The sequence below is a fragment of the Medicago sativa genome, chromosome 1, assembly GCF_051527215.1.
Source record: "Medicago sativa cultivar Bolivia chromosome 1, Bolivia_mono, whole genome shotgun sequence".
Classification (NCBI taxonomy): Eukaryota; Viridiplantae; Streptophyta; class Magnoliopsida; order Fabales; family Fabaceae; genus Medicago; species Medicago sativa.
In genome coordinates, this window is record NC_140749.1 from 61284737 (window position 1) to 61305832 (window position 21096).

Below are 21096 nucleotides of genomic sequence, written 5' to 3' on the forward strand. Positions count from 1 at the left end.
CTTTGGGTAGAATTAGATTTGAAGACTAATTCTTGTAACCTTTTTGATATCTCTTTTGTAAAGTTACTCATCATTATAGTGGAACGGAGAGCTGCTCTCTCCCGCAGACTAGGTCAGTATTAGACCGAACTGGATAAACAATTTTCGTGTGTTCTCTCTCTTTCTCTCGCTGTTTTCTACTTTTGCTTGTGTTTATAATTGTTACCCGCGTTGATATTGGTTGCTTGATTATTTTGCTCCACACATCAATTATTTTTGGTGTGATTTTTAACGAATTCACAACAATAATTATTTTAAAACAGATAAAAAAATTTAAAGAGACAATTATTTTGAGACAAAGAGAATATCATTTCTATGTAGAATTCAATTACGGTTAATATTACCGTTATAATAAAAATAATAATATTAATTCCTATTTTTCGAATTTTTCTTTTAAAAAATGTAATGTTGGCATTTGTCAAATGGTTCATTTAGTTAGTAAAATATAGGGGGCGCTTTTAGGTTCTTCAATAGTTGACTTTAAATATTGAAGCATTTAACATGGGAAAGGGTAAGCATTTAACATGGGAAAGGGTAAAACCTTCCCACCATGGGACAGTTGATTTAAGCCATTTGATTAAATAATGAGCACAATCTTATCACGCTCTCTCAATAGTGAATTTTTTCCTCACTATCTTCTCCAACCGTGTTCTCTCTCTTCAATGTCTCTCTGACCCTTTAGCCATTAAATAGCCAAATATCCTAATCCAGGTGACAATGGAAGATGCATTCTTCTTTCAAAAAACAAACAAACAACTAAAACTAAAACACAACTAAACGAAAATAAACATTCAATTCTAGTTTAATTTTCTTTTGAAAAACCATTAAATTTTAGATTAAGTCATATAAATAATAACTTGGTTTGATTCTTTTTACTTTCTTTTCTATTAACCACATAGACATTGTCTCAGATTTGCACAAATCTTGAATGGGTTGTGTGTACGTTGGCAGGGACTCACCACGAATGTAAGAAGAAATAGATCAATAAAAAGATCTCACCACGAAGACCACAAATTTGATGTATGTTTTTGTTGAGCAGATTTAAGGTGGATGATAACGGCATCTGAAAGCAGTGATTTATAAACTCTAATACTCCGATTGAGATCTGATAAGAAAGGCATACATCAAATTGGGACGGCAGGCTTAAGTTTCAACTCAAATTGAAAGTTGAAAAACATACTTCTGGAGGAAAAACATACTCCGTCCCAAACATGTTTAAGTTTTAATTCTTCTGGAAGAAAAACAATATTGGGATGGCAGGTTTGATGTTGGTGGTGGTGGGTTAGTGAGGCATGAAGGAGAAAGAATAGTGTTGATATCAGATGGTGTAGAAGAATAATATGGTGGTGAGAGACTATGATAAATATGTGTACTTTATTTGATTAAATGGTAATATTTACTTTCCTATGGTGGGAAAGTTTTACCCTTTTCCATGTTAAATGCCATCATTGAACATACACAACTCCAACCATTTAATAGGTGCTTTAATTGTTAGGTGAGTTGACAGTGACAGGTTCGGTGAGAATCAAATACTCCCTCCGTTTCAAAATGAGTGTCGTTTTAAGTGTTTACACACATATTAAGAAATGCAATGATTAAAAGAAAGAGAATGGTTATTTTACCAAATTATCCTTATTAACTATTGGTTAGTTTTAAAAGTAATACTTTGGAAGTAGTGTGCAGAGTATTAATTGGAGGGTACAATTGAAAAGAAAAAGTTGTTATTGCATTGGAAACTGAAAGTGACATTCATTTTGAAACAAATTTTTTTAGCTAAAGCGACACTCATTTTGAAACGGAGGGAGTATTAGAAATAAACTTTAATCCTTAAAAAAGAAAAATCTATAAAAAAAACTACGTGCATTTGATGTATGTTACTCCCACTATTTCACGATACTTAACGTTTTTGTTTCACTTTACTTGCCACTTTTAAGTTTCAATGTATCATTCATTATTGGTTTGTTAATAATATCCTTATCTATTTACTTCATTTGGTCATATTTATAAGCAAAAACAACTTTCTAGATTTATTGAATAACTAAATATTAGTTATTCAATGAACCTAAAAAATTGTTTTTTACTTATGAATGTGACCGAATAGAGTATTTTGTAGAGAGAAATAGTAGAATTGAAATGGTAAATGATTAAGGGTCTGATAGAAAGAAGAAAAAAACACAAAGAATTTCATCAAGAATAGCAAAATTTATTAGATTTTTTGGTATGTGTAAATTCCTCACAAATGATAAGTATCGCGAAACGGAGGGAGTGGTAAAAATTAAGTATTAGAGAAAACGATATAAGACATAATAACACAACACAACGTAGAACAACACATGACACAATTTTATGACAATGAACAATTTTTTTGTCTTGTACGATGTTTGGTGGAGAAAACATTATTTTGTTATTTTAATGGAAAGATGCTTTCATTAAACAAATTATGACAATAAATCAAATGCCACAGAGATGTAAAGTGGATCCTCTTCAATCCAAACCATCTATTAAACGTTAGAGCAAATTTAGCTAAATAATAAATGACTTGATTTGTCACACGCTTAATATGAGTAAAACTAATATAATTAAAACTAGAATGTAACTTGGTGCATTCCTATGCAATTGTATCTACGTAGGGTGAGACCAACATTAAGTTACGTTGGTGTAGATTTGATTCATATTCTTAAACAAGATCTCAAATTTGAGTCTTTGTAGATAAAAATGTAATTGAGATAATAGACTTTACTAAAAGTGATTTTTGAAACATTAAATAATCATCGATAAAGTTGATAGACATTTCACACCTATAACATACTCACTCTGGCCCAAATTATATGTCGTTTTAGGGAAAAAAATGTCTCAAATTATATGTCGCTTTACAATACCAATGCAACATTAATGTTACTTTTCCTATTATAACCTTAATTATTTATTACTCTCTCTTGTTTCAATTTTTTCATTTATCTTTTCCATATTATTTATTAAGGACAATTTTGTAAAACAACTAATAATATCTCTTTTCCACACAATATTAATTGTATTTCTTAATATGTGTGAAATGCCCAAAACGTCATACAATTTGGGACGGAGGGAGTAGTTAATAAAAAAAACGTCAATAAATATTATAAATTTTAAATTATCATCACTTAAATATTTTTTAAAGTGTCACAAGCAGGGTCCATTGTGTGACTCTTAATTACCTGCTTGTTTCACTTAAATTTTCACTTAAATATTTTTTAATCAAAAAATTCTTTAAGTGATAATTTAAAAAATACTTTAAAGTGTCACTTAAATATTTTTAATGATTAACAAATTTTAAATAAAATCGAATCGTTTACGAGAACTTAAATTTGACTTTTGGATAAAATGTTTTTTTTAGTCAAAAATAAATAAATTTCAAATGTTACCTCACATATTTCTCTTTTGGTGAGAAAACTATTCTTAAAACAAACTCATAAGAGTAATTAAAAGGAAACTTCTTATGCTAGAAAAATATTTATAGATTTACAATGGATACTGTTTATTAAATTTTGTATTGGTCAGCCAAGAAAGAGAAAAGAAGTTATAATAAACACTAAAAAAAAATACTGTGTTTAGTTTTGTGATTATTTTGTATTCTCGACCAATGAAGATTAATAATGACTAATTTCATATATATTAAGAAAAATGGATAGTGTAATTAATTTGTCTAGTTTATGTATGAATTTTGTCTTCGGTTTGAATATGTGTTTGATTTAACTTTTCACATTTCAATACAAGCTAGTAATAATTAAGAATATGTTTAAAAATTCGTAAATACATCTAATAATCTGAATAGAGGTTTATATTTATGAACAAGATTTTTTTTCAAAAACAAAAGACTTTTTAATCACGTACAGACCAAGTATTAAAGAACAATTATATTCTCGTGCTTGGCAGTTTTTATAATATGCTGTTTAAAAAAAAAAAAAAGAACAATTATAGATGTGACAGGAATAGGATGATTGAAATAAAAAAAAATAAAAAATTATCTATATAAATGAATTGTTTACTGTTTTCAGAAGAGTTTGAAGGGACGATTTATTCTCTCTGTTATGTCTTTTTCATGACAAATTTACATTCAAGTTCAACTAACTTGGAAAATTGATACAAGATCTAACATTGCATGGCCCTCCACTTGTGTAGAATAATTATTCCCCTATGCACACTGAGCACGCCAATGCAAGTCAGAAAAAAATAAATAAACTTAATACATAGGAAGCAACTCCACACAAAAATAAAAAAACAATTAACCTAAATTGCATGATGCAACCAATCCTAAGAACTAAAAATTGATTATGAACACTATAATAGGATAGGATTTTATCAAATCTCTTGAGCGCTATTGCTATCTATACACGGTGACCAATTTGTCACAATTCTATTCCTAAACTAGTAAAAAACTCGTGAGAGAGAAAAAGATTATAAATGGCAAAATATTTTTCTTACAATAGACACTTCTCGCAAATTCTTGATCTAAATCAACGGGCGAGATTTCCCATACTCCAGATGGAGCTTGCAAAGGATGCTCCTACAGAAGAACCAGATTGTGGGGAGTCCGTTATCTTGACTTGTTTTATTCTAATGTTTCTGAGATCAGCAACAAATCCTGGTTTTGAAATCTTAACCTCTTTCATATCAACATTGTTGTTGCTCAACATTTCTACAACCTCTGACATTTTTGGCCTAAGTCTTGCTGTTTCTTGCACGCAAAGTAACCCCACTTTGAGGAATTTTATGGCTTCTTCCACTAAATAGTTTGTATTAAGCACTGGATCAATTATTCTTAATAGATCATTAGCCTCATAAGCTGCCCAAGCCTGAAAACATGATCAAACAAGTTCACATTAAACCACTTTGACAAAAGCCTAAACAAGAAAAACCAATTAGTTTGAACTCTTTCATAAAAATGTTGGTTCACATGATTATAAAACAAACAAATTTTTAAATAATTTATACAAGGGGTTTGCTAGAACACACCCACTAGTTTTTATATGGGAGTGTTTTAGCAAGTTATAACTAAAAAGTTAATAAATACACCTTAAGGTGTATGTTGCTATAACACACCTTCTAACAAAAACAAGTGGGTGTGTTCTAGCAAATCCTATAGGGGTTTGCTAGGATACACCCACTTACTTTTTAGAAGGAGTATTTTAGCAAGTGAATAACTAAAAAGTGGTTAAATACACCCTAATGTGTAGCTTTGCTAAAACACTCCCACATAAAAACTAGTGGATGTGTTCTAGCAAATCCCTTTATACAAATGTGAAAGTCTTGGATCAAGTTGGTCATATATTAGACAATGAGAAATGATATTTTGACAACCACTTTTTGACAACTTTTGGACAACTTTCTCTCTCATACTCACATAATGTTGTTATTCTCTCTCTTCCTTTTTCTCTCTCCATTGTTTTTGACCAATAAGAAGTGAGAAAAACAAGGTTGTCAACAAAGTTGTCATCAAATGAATGTCAAAATATCATTACTCATTAGACAATTTAGATTGGTGACAACTTCTCTACCCTAGAGTCTTGGATCAAGTTAGTTGGTCATATATTTGACAATCACTTGAAAAGTCACTTTTTCATTTTTAATTATTTTTAAAAAAATTAATTGTCTAGCCGGGGTTAATGCATATATATGCAGGGGTCAGGGTTCAAACCCCGAACACTCTATTTATTCATCTTTAAGGTGAATTTCTCTAGCCGCTAGACTACTTAACCAAAAAAAAAAATTAAAACACATAAATAATTTATCTTTTTTGTGTAGTTTTGTGATAATTTTGTATTTTCAACCAACAATGATTAATAATTATAGTTTCAAAGTCTATTATTAAAGAACAAACGTGTCGATAATTATTTTTGGTGGCGGCTGACAGTATAGATGGGACAGGATTAGCATAATTAAAATTATAAAACATTATTATCTATAAAAATTATTAATTGTCTGCTACAGATTAAGAATTTGTAGTGACGATTTCTTTTGTCCGTTATGTCTTTTTCTTTCTTTTGGTTACACGTTATGTCTTTTTCATGGGTAAATATGAATTCTCCTTTGAGATATTAAATTAACAGGCTGAAAAGGACTATATGTAACCATTTTTAATTTGAAAAACTTTTTATATTGGATTTAATTTATACACACTCACGATTACGATGTAAAATTCTTTTACACATGCATTTCATCAAATCATGGTCTATAAATAATTTTAAAGATATTTTAAGAACTAATCTATGAAATTGAAAATCGTATTTTGGTGTGATTTAATTAGATGAATGTGTAAAAAAACTTACAATAAAAGTATATAGAAATTCATCTCTTAGTACTTTTAGAAACTTAGCTTCACAAAGCTATAGTACCAGATGCTATGTTGGAAATTTTGATTTTTTTTGTGGTGGTGAGGGTTTGAACCCCAGACCTTACATATTTTATCAATTGTCTTTACTAACTGAAATAAGTTCACGATGACTGGAAATTTTTATTTACTACCAAAATAAAAAAAGAAGCATGCATTTGATGAAATTAAGTACTCCCTCCGTCCTATATTAGATGACCTAGTTGACTCAGACACACATATCAATACATAATTTTGATCTTTAATATCTTTAATTATCTATTTTAAAAAATTATGAAAAATTAATATTTTGAAAAATATTAATCGAGACGAATCCAACATCTTATATGATATTATTTATCTTTGTATATTAGGAAAAAAATATGGTCAAAGTATAATAGGTCAAAAATGCAAATTGTCAAACAAGTCATTTAATAAGGGACGGAGGAGTATCACTAAACGATAAACGATGGATCAAAGTCAAACAAATCAAGTTTCAAGTTTGAATTATTTTGCATACAATATCTAAAAAGTGAACTGTCTTATCTCAATTCAATAGTCAAAGATAATTAATAGCAGCAATTAGCAAATGCTTGTTTAGTCTACTGCAGACAATTTTGGTTCCTAAAGACACTAGTGTTCATTCACTATTTTTTTCCAAAAGTGATTCTGAAATAACTATTTTTGCTAGAAGGAAAAATAACTTTTTGATTCAAAATTTCATACCTTTTCTACAATGAAACGTTCAATGTCTGTATAAGCATCTACCACAGCCAAGCCAGTGATAATTTGTAAAAGCAATACTCCAAAGCTATAAACATCTGATTTTCTTCTTAGTTGTCCAGAACTAGCATACTCTGGAGCCAAATAACCCCTATTGATTTTTTAATTATAAAAAATACCATTAGTCAATGAATAAAAAGGATTGAAATTATTAATCATAGTATAGTTTTTCATAATGTTTACACTTACAATGTTCCTGCAACTTTAGTGCTAATGTAAGATGTTTCATCTCTCATTAATTTGGCCAAACCAAAATCTGCAACTTTTGGTATAAAATTTCTGTCAATTAGTATATTTTTGGCTTTGATGTCTCTATGTACTATATGAGGCTTCAACTCCTCATGGAGATAGGAAATTGCACGAGCCACACCAATAGATATATTCTTCCTTGATTCCCAACTGAAGCTCATCCTTCTCTCCTCAGAACCTATATCATTCAAAAGCCACAACAAGAAACATAGTTTATTTATAGGTCAATTTAATGTGGATCTCATATAGCTCATTTAGATAATGTTCCAAACTCAAGTCCGTTGCACTGTTTTTCTGAGGTATTGTCTGTTTTAGTTCTTTTATAAGTCTTCGCGGTTATATCCTTAGCTAAAACAGCCTCAATGGTTTCAAAAAAACGGTGCAAGGGACGCGGCATAGTGTTTATATCAGTGTTTTAAAAACCGAACCGGACAGATCAATTGATTGAACATGAATTCGAAGGTTTATCCTTAGTTAGAGGCATAAATAGAAAGAAATGTTAAAATGAATTTACCTAAGAAAGTGTGGTGGAGGCTATTATTCTCCATGTAATCATAGACTAAATATCTTTTTGCTCCTTCAACACAACACCCTTTAAAACCAACAAGATTTTGGTGCTTTATATTTGCTAGTGCAGCCAATTCTGCAACAAATTCCCTCTCTCCTCTCATAGATTCAGTCTCAACAGAAAGCACTTTCACTGCCACAAATGATCCATCCATGAGCCTCCCCTTTAAAAGTCAAACCACCAAAATCAGTTTTCCATCAAATTATAATCATAAATTCATAACTATTAATAAGCTAATTTTCATTAGAATGTAATATATCACCTTATAAACAGAGCCAAATCCACCTTGACCAATTTTGTGATCAAAATTATTAGTAGCAGATTTCAATTGGTTATAAGTGAATACACGAAAACTTCCATCATTAATATCTCCCTCAGCATAATCTGCATATAAAAAATAAAATAAAAAAGATCAAAACATGATAAACAAAAACTAGTGAACTATATTACACAAGTGAAAGAACAAGACATAATTATAGTACCGTTGTTGATGTTGTTATTTTCAGTAGCCCATGAAGAGAAACAAGCGAAAAGTGAGAATTTCATAGCTCAAGAAAAAAAGAATAAAAGATTAATTTGGTTGGTTAAGGAATTTGGGTGTATAATATATGAAGAGAATGAGAAAAAAAGGACATGTTTGAAGGAACAGATAAAGAAGAAAAAACACGGTCTAAGGTTTGTGTGTACTAAATATTTATTACCCTTTGACAATTTCTAAACTCGTTTCGGAATTCTTTTTTATCATTTATAATTTTGGCAGGTCATACTTGACGACGGGGTCCTTTTTGGAAGTATATGAGGGAGTATTTTTTTTGACAATGAAAATTTATGAGGTTTGAAAACGACAAGAGTAGACAAAATCCTGTTTAAAAGGTTTGTTAAAAAAATATTATTATAATTAACATAGTAATCAAATGAGGGCATTGCTTACACAATCTTTCTTTTAGAATATATATATATATATACATTCTTTTTTTTTAAACATTCTTAATCATATGATTTTGAACACCTCAAATTCTCATACGTTCATATTCTATCAATGACGAATTATTTAGAAGAATATAAATTTGTTTCTTGGATAAAACAATTATTGATCAGACTTTATTTACCTAATGGTTGAACTTTGGTTACCAGTATACCCTTTTACCTTTAGATTTAAAGGATTTACGTTAAACGTAGGAACTTGTCGTTCAGAATCTTGATCTTGTTATCTACTTAGGTATAAATTAGATTTGATCTTTCTAATAGTATGACTCGTTTTTGTTCTTATTTTTTGCAGGGATTGCATTTTTAATAACCTCTGAGGCAACATGATTTATCATCACGATGTTCAATGACGCTCACTCTTTATGATATCTTGTTGGTACCTATGGAAGTGGCGAACATTTCTATTTTTGAAGAAGATTTTCAACGTCCTGGCAACCCTACTTGCATAATCTTTAGGTTGGCTAAATAAATTGTAGACTACAATTGTTTGAAAAAAATAGCCTTCACATTCAGTTAGAGATTATTCATATTCATTGAGAACATGCTCAAGTAATTTGGGTCAAGCTCAGTTGTGATGGAGCCTTCAAGCCTAATCATCTATTGTTACATGCGGGGGCTTTTAAAGAGACTCCTCAAGAACGTTGGATCAAAGGATATGAAATAAATATTAGGCAATGTCATGCTCCTAATGATGATATGTGGGATATGTGGCATGGAATTGAGATATCTTTGAAGTAGAAATAAGATATCTTTAAATTTAGATATGTCACAAGAAATGAGAGTTTGAATTGTAATCCTTTTTAAATTTTATTTGTATTCAATTTAAATTGATCTAAAGATAAACTTGGAAAACATATAACCAATTATGATTAGAATTATCTCTAGTGTTAGTCAAAACATGTTATGATATTTGAATGAGATGACTATGTGCGTGATTTAAATTCAATATTTTCACATAAAATTAAAGAGTATGGATAAAGAATTTGATACAAAATTTATCGAGGTTTAATATGGGTTTGCCTAGTCTTCACATGAGATTTTTTAAGATGATGATGGAGAATGTTCCCAACTTTTTGTACCTTTAACTTCAAGCCATTATGACCTTTACACACACACGGTGTGTGTGTGTGTGATCTCAACGCCTCAACAGGCTTACACGAGTTTTTCTCTGCGCCTCTAAACTTATATCATATACATTCACTTAATCTCTATTTACGACTTTAAGAAGATTAAAGGTGTTTGCAATAGTACGATAAGAAATGATTTGAATATGATTTAACTCCATTGAGTTTGAAGGTATTTTAAATATAGATTAAAGGTGTTTGCAATAGTACGATAAGAAGTGATTTGAATATTTTTTTTGACGTTAAAAACAATTTTATTAATGAAAGTCTGACAATAAATCAAATGCTAAGACTGCAGAAATACAAGGCGGAGTTTCTTCGATCCATATGGAATCTAAATTCCTAAGAGCATATTTAGCTAAATAATGAGCAGTTTGGTTGGCTTCACGCCTAACATACAAAAAATTTATACTACGAAAACTACCCTTAAAACTAATACAATCTCGAATAATAGAGCCAACATAGTTGGGAGATTGTTGGTGAGCATTCAACGCTGAAATCACATTAGAAGCATCTGATTCTGCTATAAGATTCAGAAAAGACATGTATTTTGCAAATTCTAATCCCTTCCGCATAGCCTAAGCTTCTGCAACCTCTGAATCTGGTAATGAAAAGACTTGCCATGAACTAGCACCAACGACAACACCTTCATTATCTCTCACCACAACACCAATACCCCATTTTCCACCCTCTATCGGACCTACTGCATCAACATTAAGCTTATAGAAACCACTATAAGGAGGTGTCCAATGAACATCAGATATTGGCAAAAGCGGACCCCCACTTAGTGTCCCCACCAACACCGTACTAGCACTCTTAAAATTCCCAATAGATCTTTGTGCCTTTTGAACAGTTGCAGCCACATCAACATCAGTCCCCTCAAAACATTTCTTATTTCTAGCACACCACATCTCATAACACAAGGCCAAAACATGGACTATAATATCCTCATCGACATTAATAATATTTTCCTCCAACCACTTGTGAAAAGGAACGTACCTGGCATCATGCGAATTAAATACCACACCTAAAGAGGAAGCAACCCATATCTGCTTTGACCAATGACATTCCATAAAGAGGTGTGAAATTGTCTCATTATGTTCCCTACAAAGAGCACACAATGGATCACTACTTATTCCTTTTTTAAAAAGTTCATTTTTTACTGGTAGTTTTTCATGTTGAATCCTCCAAGAAAAGTGGATGTGTCTTGGAATATTTTTTATTTTCCATAACTTTTTCCACACTTGGTGATTATTGTCATGCATTGAGTTATGTGAGCCATATGCTTCATGTCTTGCCTTTAAGATATGGTATGAAATCTTCACAGAAAAAATAGCTGACTGTGAAGCACCCCACACAAATTCATCTTGCAATTGAGAGAAAAAAATTGACAATTGAAGAATTTGTTGAGCCTCAAAAGGGAGAAAAATTTCATTAATTAAAGGAGCATTTCAACATCGAATATCATGGTGAATGAGATCTGAGACAAACATAATATCACAATTAGGGGGTTTAGAGGACCAAATCTTGTGCCCATTTTGATAAGGAAGCCAATTATCCTCCCATACATTAATTAGACGACCGTCTCCTACTCTCCAAATACCAGCTTTCTCAATAACATCCACCCGTGCTTGTAGAATACTTCTCCATGTATAACTTGGGCAGTAACCAGTTGAAGCTTTCAAGAAATTGCTTCTAGGGAAATACCTTGCTTTCAAACATTGTGAGATCAATAAGTCGTCGTTGTGCATAATACGCCAACCTTGTTTAGATAACATTGCAAGGTTAAACTCATGAAATGTTCGAAAGCCTATTCCACCTTTCTTTTTTTCTTTACATAATGTATCCCATTTAATCCAATGAATTTTACGCTCATCTTGTTTGCTACCCCACCAGAACTTACTAATCATACTTTCAATATGCTCACATAAACCCATCGGAAGTAGAAAACAACTCATCACATACGTAGGAATAGCTTGGACTACTGATTTGATCAAAACTTCTCTCCCAGCAGTTGATAGAAATTTTTCTTTCCAACCTTTCAGCTTCTTCCACACCCTATCTTGGACAAAATTGAAAACTTGTTTCTTAGATCTACCTACAAAAGCAGGCATCCCTAGATACTTTGAATGACACTCAACAACCTTAATTTGCATCCAACCTTGGAACAAGAATTTACGATCATCAAGTACATTTCGGCTACAAGAGATTTCAGATTTGTCCAAATTAATAAGTTGACCAGAAGCGGATTGGTAAGTATTAAGAATTTCCTGAATGGTTTGGGAATCTTGAAAAGAATCCCTACAGAAAATGAGGCTATCATCTGCAAAAATTAAATGATTAATTTTGGGCGCTCCTCTAGCAATTTGAATACCATGAAGGCCCTTTTCTGCTTGTGCCTTATTTAGAAGCCCAGAAAAAACTTCAGCACATAAGATAAATAAGTAAGGAGATAAAGGATCCCCTTGACGGAGGCCTCGTTGAGGATAAAACTTCTGACAAGGACTTCCATTCAACAAAACAGAGAAAGAAACAGTGGAAATACAATTGAAAATCAAGTTTTGCCATTTCTGAGAAAAACTTATAGACTGAATCACCTCAATCAAAAAATTTCACTCGATACGATCATATGCTTTTGACATATCTAGCTTCAACGCCACACACCCCTTCTTGCCTTTTCTTTTTTTCCTCATATAATGAAAAGATTCAAAAGCTAGTAAGGCATTATCAGTAATTAAACGTCCCGGCACGAAAGCACTTTGAAATTTTCCAATGATATTCGGAAGAATCAATTTCAACCTATTTGCAATTGTTTTTGTAATTATTTTAAAAATGACATTGCAAAGAGAAATAGGTCAAAAATCACCTGGCACCTTCGGCTTCTTCTTTTTTGGAATGAGACAAATATATGTATAATTAATGTTGCTCGGATTTCCACCACCATTGAGAATCTTCAAAGCAAAGGAAGTCACATCCTTGCCAACTATACTTCAAAATTATTGATAAAATAAAGCAGGCATTCCGTCCGGTCCCGGGGCTGCATGAGGCTTTAAATTTTTAGCAGCTAAGAAAACCTCATTTTCTGTGAAATCGGCTTCCAATATGTTATGCATATCATCCGACAATCTATCTTTGACCACTTGCACATCTTCAATAATTCTTTCTGGGTGACTTGTAGAGAAAAGATCTTGAAAGAAATTATTAAAAACTATGGCAATGTCTTCCTCATCATCAAATTTTTCCCCATGATCGTTACATATAGATTCCACCCAATTTCTAGATTAACTCTATTGAGTTTGAAGGTATTCTTTTTTTTTTTTTTTTTGGTACAAGAGTTTGAAGGTATTCTAAATACACTTTGGAGAATTAGATCTAACGATATAGATATATTTAAGATAGATATCTAACGATATAGATAACACTTTGGAGAATTAGATCTAACGATATAGATATATTTAAGAGTTTGAAGTGTACTCTTATTTATTTGTAAGAGATCTTGATGTGATAGTCTTAGAAATCGTGGTTGGGCCTAACACAACCCCCAAAAACCAGTTTATGATGTGAGGATTGCCCCAACTTATAAACACATTGTCATGTCATCTCCTATTCAATGTGGGACTCTTAACAAATATGTACTTTAGAGAAAATAAATTATATTTGAGTGTTAAAGATTTAAAATGATTTGTATAAATATATGAATAAATACTTCAGAATATTGGCGAGCAAGATATGATATAGTTGTTGCCTTTCTTTTTTATTTTCTTTGTTTGATTTGAACTTCAAAGAGTTTGGGGAGAAAGGAATGGTGTAGATTTGGTCCTTGCTTTATCTGGTTTGTACTTTTGAGTCTTGTAGAACAAGTAAGAGTGTATTTGATATTTGTTCCATTGTTTGATGACTGATTTGAACCTTGTTTTGATGATTGATATGAACCATTCATTTGATAATTGATCTAAACTTTTATTCTGATGTTCAACCTGAACCCTTGTATTCATGTCTTTATATGAACATATCTTAATCTGAACCTTTGTTTTGATGCGTTATAGACGCAAAGTCTTTCTTTTCATTAATACTATAATTGGTCAAAGTTCGTATTACCCAAAAGTTTCAATATCAGGAAATCATATTTATTTCCTGTACGTAAATTTTATGGGGACTGCTATGGTGCAGTTGTTTTTATGACTTTTCTGGAAAAGTCGCTTATGTGGCTTAATAGGAGAGTGCCACGTGGATGTCTTTTTAAATCGGTTATTCGGAAAAACGATTTTAAAAAGCTTTTGTTTTATATAAAAAATATTTTTTAATTTCTTTTTTATTTTTATTTTCATGTTTATCCCTTAGGATTGTGTTTCCTGCTCTGATACCAGGTTTGGAGTGGGGTTTTCAGCGGAATTTTTTCGAACTTCGTTTAACATTTGTTCGATTTTAGTTAATCCTTGAAAAGGTTTTAAAAGTGTTTTAGCTCTTTGTTTTTGTATCTGAGTAAGATTTTCTAAATCTTCTGTATCTCTTAATAGATCTTCAATATATTCTATATGATATATAACAAATTCTCTAGAATTGTAAAGAGTTTGTTTAAAAACAATTCTTTCATAATATAATTCTATTTCAAAGACTATGTCTTCTAGCCTTTTCTTGAAGAGTCTTAATTCTGTTATAAGATCTAGTCCAGGCATATCTTAATTGTTTATTCTCCAGCAGAATTACCAGAGCGGAATTTTCTCGAGCTTTATCTTTTTCTCGAGCTTCGTTTATAAGGTGTTCAATTCCTTCTAAGCCCCAAAAAGGTTCTAAAAGAATTTTTGCTCTTTTCATTTGAATCTCTGTGAGATTTTCTTGCATTTCTTCTACCAGATCTTCAATTAAATCTATATGAGATCTCATTAAAGTTTGAGCTTTATATATTATTTGTTTGTATGATATTAGATCATAATACCATTCTATATCACTTACTAGATGTTGTAACCTAGTTTTAAAAAGTATTAATTCTGATTTAAGAGTTAGACCAGGCATTTTGACTTTTTATAGTCTTTGATTAATCTTATTAACCTGTATCGATAGAGTTTTTATAGAATCATGCAGATCCTTAAGCTCTTTTTCTCTGCTTATTTCGAAATCCTTTCTAGGTGGTTCGAATGAGGATGAAGTATCATCTTCAAATATGGTTTGAGAACTTAATGATTTGCTAAAATCTTTTTGATCTTTGTTCGGTGATGTTATTCGAAGACTTTGGCTTCTAAACAACGGTTTTTCTGTTTCTTCAAACATATTCTTTTCTGCTTCTATCAGAGAAAAACTATTTCTCGTGATATCTTTAAATATTGGTGTTTCCAAAGTAATTAATGGTGTAAATAATTCATCAATATGAATTGTCTCTTTTCCTATAAATTCTATGCTATGATGTGAATTACTCAAAGCATAATTAATTCTGTAGTAAATTGTAAAAGGATGATTACCTTCTTTCATAAATGTTGAATCTTTTAGCTTATAATGAAAAACTATAGATTTATTCAAATCTATATCTTTTAGGGATAATCCCATCTGTAAATTTATATCAAATTTTATCTTTCCATATTTTAGATTACAATTTCCTTTTGCAATTACTGCTTGTTTTTTATTTCTAATTCTAGAATCTTCTAGAGCTATTTCTAGAGGTGAATCAATACCTTTCATGAAGGTACTTTTGATTAGAATTTGAATGGTTGATATATGAATATAACCAATCTTTTTTCTCTCGTTTTCAGAAAATTTTCCAAGTCTTTTATCGATTTGTTGTTTATCTATAGTTGATATAACTATTTTTCCATTAGTTGTTTCAATTGGAATTGCTTCCTCTCCTACCATTATTCCGAATTTTAGAATATTTTTTCTTGACAGAAATTCCTTAAGTTTACTAAACTTTCTTTTAAAATTTTCTTCAGCAGTTAAAGACAAATCTGCTTCTTCAATTTTATTATCTATTATGCTATCAGCATGATAACTAGATGTTCCTTCAAAATATGAAACTTCAGACATATTTTATAATAATTCTTGATAAATTCATACCTGATTTTTCTTTAGAAATATGGGTTGTTTTGCTTCAGCAATCTGATCTTCTTCAGCAGTTTTTTCTGCTTGTGTTGAGTTTATCCCAACTCAGGGCGAATTCCTCCAGAGTATTACCTCAAGAATTCTCAACTATAGTGTTTTACCACTATAGGACCACTAGTTCTAAAAACTAAGAGGCAAGCTCATATCAAACGATATAACTTATATTGCTTCAAAACATGGTGAATACAAATGAGCTTCGAGGCCCTTATTTATAGGATGAGAGACTCACAAGTTGGCCTTCATAGTTGGCACAACGTCTCTTTCCTTTACAGCACATAAAAGTAATGACAAGACAAAAAGAAAAAGAAAACGTAGAAAAATATGTTACATAATTGCCTTAGAGATAAGGCTTATCTCTAAATGGGTCCCATGCCCACTAACTTTCTACATTTTCTTCGTTATTTGGTGATATGTCACTGTCATACAACGATTCTTTGTCGGCCACGTTTTTCATGTCCTTTGCGCACCACTTGCATTGGTGTCCTTTGTATTTTTGAAAGTGTCGGCAGCACTCCTGTTGGATTGGGTCGGGTAGACGGCCCAAGTCTGCTTCAAGCCCGCTAAAGTTTTCTTCGAACTTTAGAATTTGCTGAAGGTGTTCTTCTCTTGCTTGCTTCCTTGAGTCACTATAGACTAGAAAGCTTTCCTTTGCAGTAATTACCCTGAAGTTTGGTAATTTTACTCCAAATCTGATGAGAGTATCATAGAATTTTTCCATTTGATGCAGAAAACATTCTGGTCTTGGATCTACATCTCTTCCATCATTTGTTGGATATGAATGATTTGAAATGCCAATCTTTTGCGAAGCTATTGTTGAACTTATAAGCGATTTCGCCTATATCTTTTGGAAGAAGTTCTAGTTCATGAATTTTTCTTCCTGCATCTTCTTGAAGATACATTGTTTTAATCATTCCACAATCATAGAATGATCTGACTAATTCTTTTCCTATGCCTGGGACTGTTACAGCTTTTACTTCTATCCCGTTGTTGCTAGGATAAAAACATTCTGTTTTTAACTCTTCTGAGTAGTTGGTTAACCATCTCCAGTTTTTGTAGTAGTCTCCAATGGTGACTTCTTTAACAAATTTGCTTTCTCCATAGATAATTCTATCTACAGATATTTTCTTCTTAGTCTCCATTTTTGATGGCTGGACTATATTGTTTGCTGTTGCAACTTCCTTGTAAACAGCGTTGTAGGCTGTTTTTGCTTCTTCAAGGGTCTCATACCCTTTGTATCTGACATTTTTGCCGTTTGTATGTAACTTTGTGGTTTCCCAGTTTTGGTAGATACCTTTCATAGGTCCATCAAAAATTACATAAGCTTTCTTTTTGCCTCCAAGCTGACTGTCAATCTTTTGGCTTGTTTGTTGATCAATGGGTTCTTTTTCTTTTCCATTTTTTCTTTCATCTTCTTCGACTTTATCAGCCCAAGATGTTTTTGGTAAATCTGCAAGGACAGTTGTTGGGGATTTCCATCCTTTTGGTTCTATTGACTCAATTGGGATGTTTGACTCTTTTGGAGCTGAGTATTTTACATAGTAGTTGAACTTTCCAGAATCTTGACCAAGCAGATCCCAGTTTTCACTATTTTTAGATTCTGAAACTGTTGATGTTTCTTTTTTACAAAGTTTTTCAAGGTTTTGAATTGTTAATATCATCTCCCCCTCTTCAGAAAGAAGAGTTTCTAGACGATTTTTTGCAGAGGCAATTTGCTCCTGTTTTTGTCTGAGAGAATTCTGTAGCGTCTTTATAGCTGCTTCCATTCTCTTGTCAGTGCATCTGCAAAGCAATTCTTTTCAGATTTTATATATTCAATATATGGGTGAAACGGTTGAAGTTTCATCTGCCATCTTACAAGTCTTCCATATTTATAATTGACACGAAGGTCATATTTCCAAAATCCAGTTACATATTTGGAATCTGTTCTTAATAAAAATCTGGTTGGAATTAATTCCATTTGCCATTTTGTTAAAACTTTAACACAACTCAATGTTTCTAATTCATGAATTGGATATCTTGTTTCGGTATCTGTAAATGATCCTGAAACATATTTACAAAGTAAAAGATCTTCATCTTTTATCTTATTTTTAATATTTTCATAAGAATAATCAATCTTAGTATCTCTTGATACTAATTTTTCTGATGAATCAGAGAGTTTGTCTAATTTCTCTTTCGAGCTACTAGACTTAGCGTACTGGGTTGCTCCAGTATCTTTCATTCCTTGTTGATGGGTTACATCACCAACATAGTTTCCCGAATCATCAAGATTCAGTATCGCTTTACCATTAGGTAGAGCTCTCATACAACCTGCCCAGGTTGTTTTATCAGCATCAATCTCAACAATTAAAAAATCGTTTTCTGTTGGATTGTATAAGCTGGGTAAAACTTTAATTTTTCTTTTAATAGTTTTTACAGTTAGAGTATCTTGTTCAGTCCATGACCATGGAACTTTCTCAGATATCTTTTTCTGTAAAATCTTTCTTTCAGTTGCCAAATTTTTGAAAAATCCTTCATTGGCAATATAATTCAAACATCCTAAAAATCTTTGAATTTGTTTTCGATCTTTCAATTCATCAGGGAAAGCTTGAATCTTTTCCTGAACATGTGGAGATAAATCGAGGGTGCCATTTTCTTTAAAAATAAGGCCCAAATACTCAATTTCTTTTTTGGCTAATTGTGATTTCTTTTTTGAAATAACAATTCCCTTTTCTGAAATTCTATTTAAAACAATTTCTACATCTTTAAGATGTTGTTCTTTAGTTCCTTTTGTAAAAACTAAAATATCATCAATATATGCCAAACATATATGTTCTAATCCTCTAAGAGCATTATCCATAAATCTTTGGTATATAGATGGTGCTTGTTTTAGTCCAAACGGAAGGACATTCCATTGGTAATGACCTTGTGGACATGAAAAAGCTGTTAAAGGCTTAGTTTCTTCTGAAAGTCTGATTTGATAGTATCCTGATTTTGCATCAAAAGATGAAAACCAATCACATCCTTTTATTTTTTGCAAAATATAATCCTTTCGTGGTAATTTATAAGAATCTCCGATTGTAGCATCATTGAGTTTCTTATAATTTATCACCATTCTAGCTTTTCCTCTTTTTATTTCATTGTGATTTGTCACATAAAAAGCGGGTGCCGAATGTGGACTTGCAGATGGAGTAATTAACTTCTTTTCTTGAAGTTCTTTTATATCCTTTTGAAATTCTAATTTATCTTGTACTGAATAAGGCATTTTATACTTTACATTAATCTCCTTATTAGGATCTCGCAATTTGATGGTAACAAGTTCATGATTTGTATTTTTCAGATTATCCAAAGGATCTTCTGAACATACAGCATCAAGTTTTTGTTCTATTTCTTCAAGATTTAAAAATAATTTTCCTTCTTCCCAAATACTCTTTAGGTTTATAAGATTTTCAGAAATTAATTGAATAATCTCATTTCTAGTTATAATTTTTGTTGTTATAACTTTTGTCTTTTCTTTGGGGTTTGCTAAATTTTTCCAAAGTAAAGAAATAGTTTTAACATTTTGCACAAATGGTGCATATAACTTTAAAAAGTTATTTCCAATGATTAAATCTAATCCTGAATCATGGAGATAAATTGTTGGTATGAAGAATTCATGACCTTCTATAGTAATTGAGATATTTTTCAAAACAAACCATATTTGATGTTTTGACTTATCTGCAACAATTATTTCTTTGGGTTTTCCTAATCTTTCCCAATTTCTTGATATGTTTCGTTTTCCAAAACATAATGTTGCGCCTGTATCTAAATAGGCTAAAATCTCCTTCTTACGAAGTTTTATTTTAATAAAGGTAGCACTAGGGTTTCCTTTACTCAAAATCTTGGTTTTGCTCATCTTCGGAATCTGTACAAAGTTCATAGAAACTTTGTTGCTCCCAATCAGAATCTGAGTCTGATTCTACTGGTTCATAACCTATTCTATAGATCATGTTTAAAACTTGTTTCTTTTCTTTAGAAACTTTCTTTGGACATTCATTAGCATAATGTCCTGTTTCATGGCATAGCCAACATGTGCATGCTTTTTTACCTTTAGGACAGGTTTTATTTTTTCTAGGGTACTCCCTTTTTCTTCTATAGAATCTTTTCTTCCTATGTTTCTTTTTATCATAGGAAAATCTTTTAAATTTCTTTCTTCTAGGATATTTTCTTCTTTTCCTAGTTTTTTCACAACCATATGCTCCAATTTTTCCTTGGATTCTATCGCAGCACAAACCTATTCGTGCATCTCGTTTTGATTGTTTCTTTAGGCATTGTTCTTGCATCCAATTTCTAAGGATAGAAATTCTAGCTCCTAAAGTATCTTTAACCGTTCCTGAGGATACTGCACTGTTAAATTCGTTTTGAATTATTTGGGACATAGACATAGGTAATTTTTGGTAAAATAATTCGACAACCTTTTGGTTTTCTCTAGTGTCTTTATTTAAATCATAATATAATTGTGAAAATTCACAAATATAATTTTCTATGTAACAAGGATTACATATGGATAAATTCATTATTCTCCATAATTTTTCAGTGTTAAAGGCGGTATTTGAATCTACCGTATCTTGCCATCCTTTGAATTCATTTAAAAGCCATTCAAAGATTTTATTAATCATTCCCATACTGTTTTCTGCAGTTTGTTCTACTTCAGATTTTTCGGCCAGAAATTTATATGCATTACCTTCTGTTCTACACAAAAGATAATTAAAAATTTGTTTTGGGCTTAGACCTTTTAAGTCACTATCTAACTGTATCTGGATAGTATTTTTATTATACCAACTTCTTATGGCTTGGACAAGATTGTCAACACAATCAATATTTAAAATTCCACTTCCATCGTTTACACTATGTTTGGGAATATAACTCATAGGAATTTTTTGGTATTTAGCTTG

At 31.3% G+C, this 21096-nt stretch overlaps 3 protein-coding genes across 3 annotated transcripts; all 3 read right to left on the reverse strand.

Annotated features, from left to right (window-relative positions):
* Window positions 1-4066: 4066 nt before the first annotated feature.
* LOC146956054 (putative serine/threonine-protein kinase) lies at window positions 4067-8650 on the reverse strand. The gene is made up of 6 exons (XM_085726108.1): window positions 8468-8650; window positions 8248-8369; window positions 7932-8148; window positions 7358-7595; window positions 7112-7259; window positions 4067-4871 (listed from the first exon to the last, which is right to left on the reverse strand). The coding sequence occupies exons 1-6, from the start codon at window positions 8529-8531 to the stop codon at window positions 4533-4535; spliced, it is 1128 nt and encodes a 375-aa protein (XP_085582234.1). The 5' UTR covers window positions 8532-8650; the 3' UTR covers window positions 4067-4532.
* Window positions 8651-10674: 2024 nt separating this feature from the next.
* On the reverse strand, window positions 10675-14980 carry LOC146956055 (uncharacterized). The gene is made up of 4 exons (XM_085749006.1): window positions 14804-14980; window positions 11588-12666; window positions 11096-11200; window positions 10675-10993 (listed from the first exon to the last, which is right to left on the reverse strand). Exons 1-4 carry the CDS (start codon window positions 14978-14980, stop codon window positions 10675-10677), a joined length of 1680 nt encoding a protein of 559 aa, XP_085605132.1.
* A 100-nt stretch (window positions 14981-15080) lies between these two features.
* LOC146956056 (uncharacterized) lies at window positions 15081-16111 on the reverse strand. Its single transcript, XM_085716860.1, has 2 exons — window positions 15312-16111; window positions 15081-15227 (listed from the first exon to the last, which is right to left on the reverse strand). The coding sequence occupies exons 1-2, from the start codon at window positions 16109-16111 to the stop codon at window positions 15119-15121; spliced, it is 909 nt and encodes a 302-aa protein (XP_085572986.1). The 3' UTR covers window positions 15081-15118.
* Window positions 16112-21096: the final 4985 nt, after the last annotated feature.

What these genes read in the sequence shown, in the direction of transcription:
- LOC146956054 (XM_085726108.1), bottom strand. Translation starts at nt 8,531, where the DNA reads ATGAAATTCTCACTTTTCGCTTGTTTCTCTTCATGGGCTACTGAAAAT. An exon ending in AAATAACAACATCAACAACG is followed by an intron (nt 8,370 to 8,467) that starts GTACTATAATTA and finishes TTTTATATGCAG; the next exon opens with ATTATGCTGAGGGAGATATT. An exon ending in ACTAAAGTTGCAGGAACATT is followed by an intron (nt 7,260 to 7,357) that starts GTAAGTGTAAAC and finishes AAAAATCAATAG; the next exon opens with GGGTTATTTGGCTCCAGAGT.
- LOC146956055 (XM_085749006.1), bottom strand. Translation starts at nt 14,980, where the DNA reads ATGAGATCTCATATAGATTTAATTGAAGATCTGGTAGAAGAAATGCAA. An exon ending in CTCGAGAAAATTCCGCTCTG is followed by an intron (nt 12,667 to 14,803) that starts GTAATTCTGCTG and finishes AGTTTTTCTCAG; the next exon opens with AAATGGCAAAACTTGATTTT. An exon ending in CCCCCTAATTGTGATATTAT is followed by an intron (nt 11,201 to 11,587) that starts GTTTGTCTCAGA and finishes TGCTCTTTGTAG; the next exon opens with GGAACATAATGAGACAATTT.
- LOC146956056 (XM_085716860.1), bottom strand. Translation starts at nt 16,111, where the DNA reads ATGTCTGAAGTTTCATATTTTGAAGGAACATCTAGTTATCATGCTGAT. An exon ending in AGCCAAAGTCTTCGAATAAC is followed by an intron (nt 15,228 to 15,311) that starts ATCACCGAACAA and finishes ATCCTCATTCGA; the next exon opens with ACCACCTAGAAAGGATTTCG.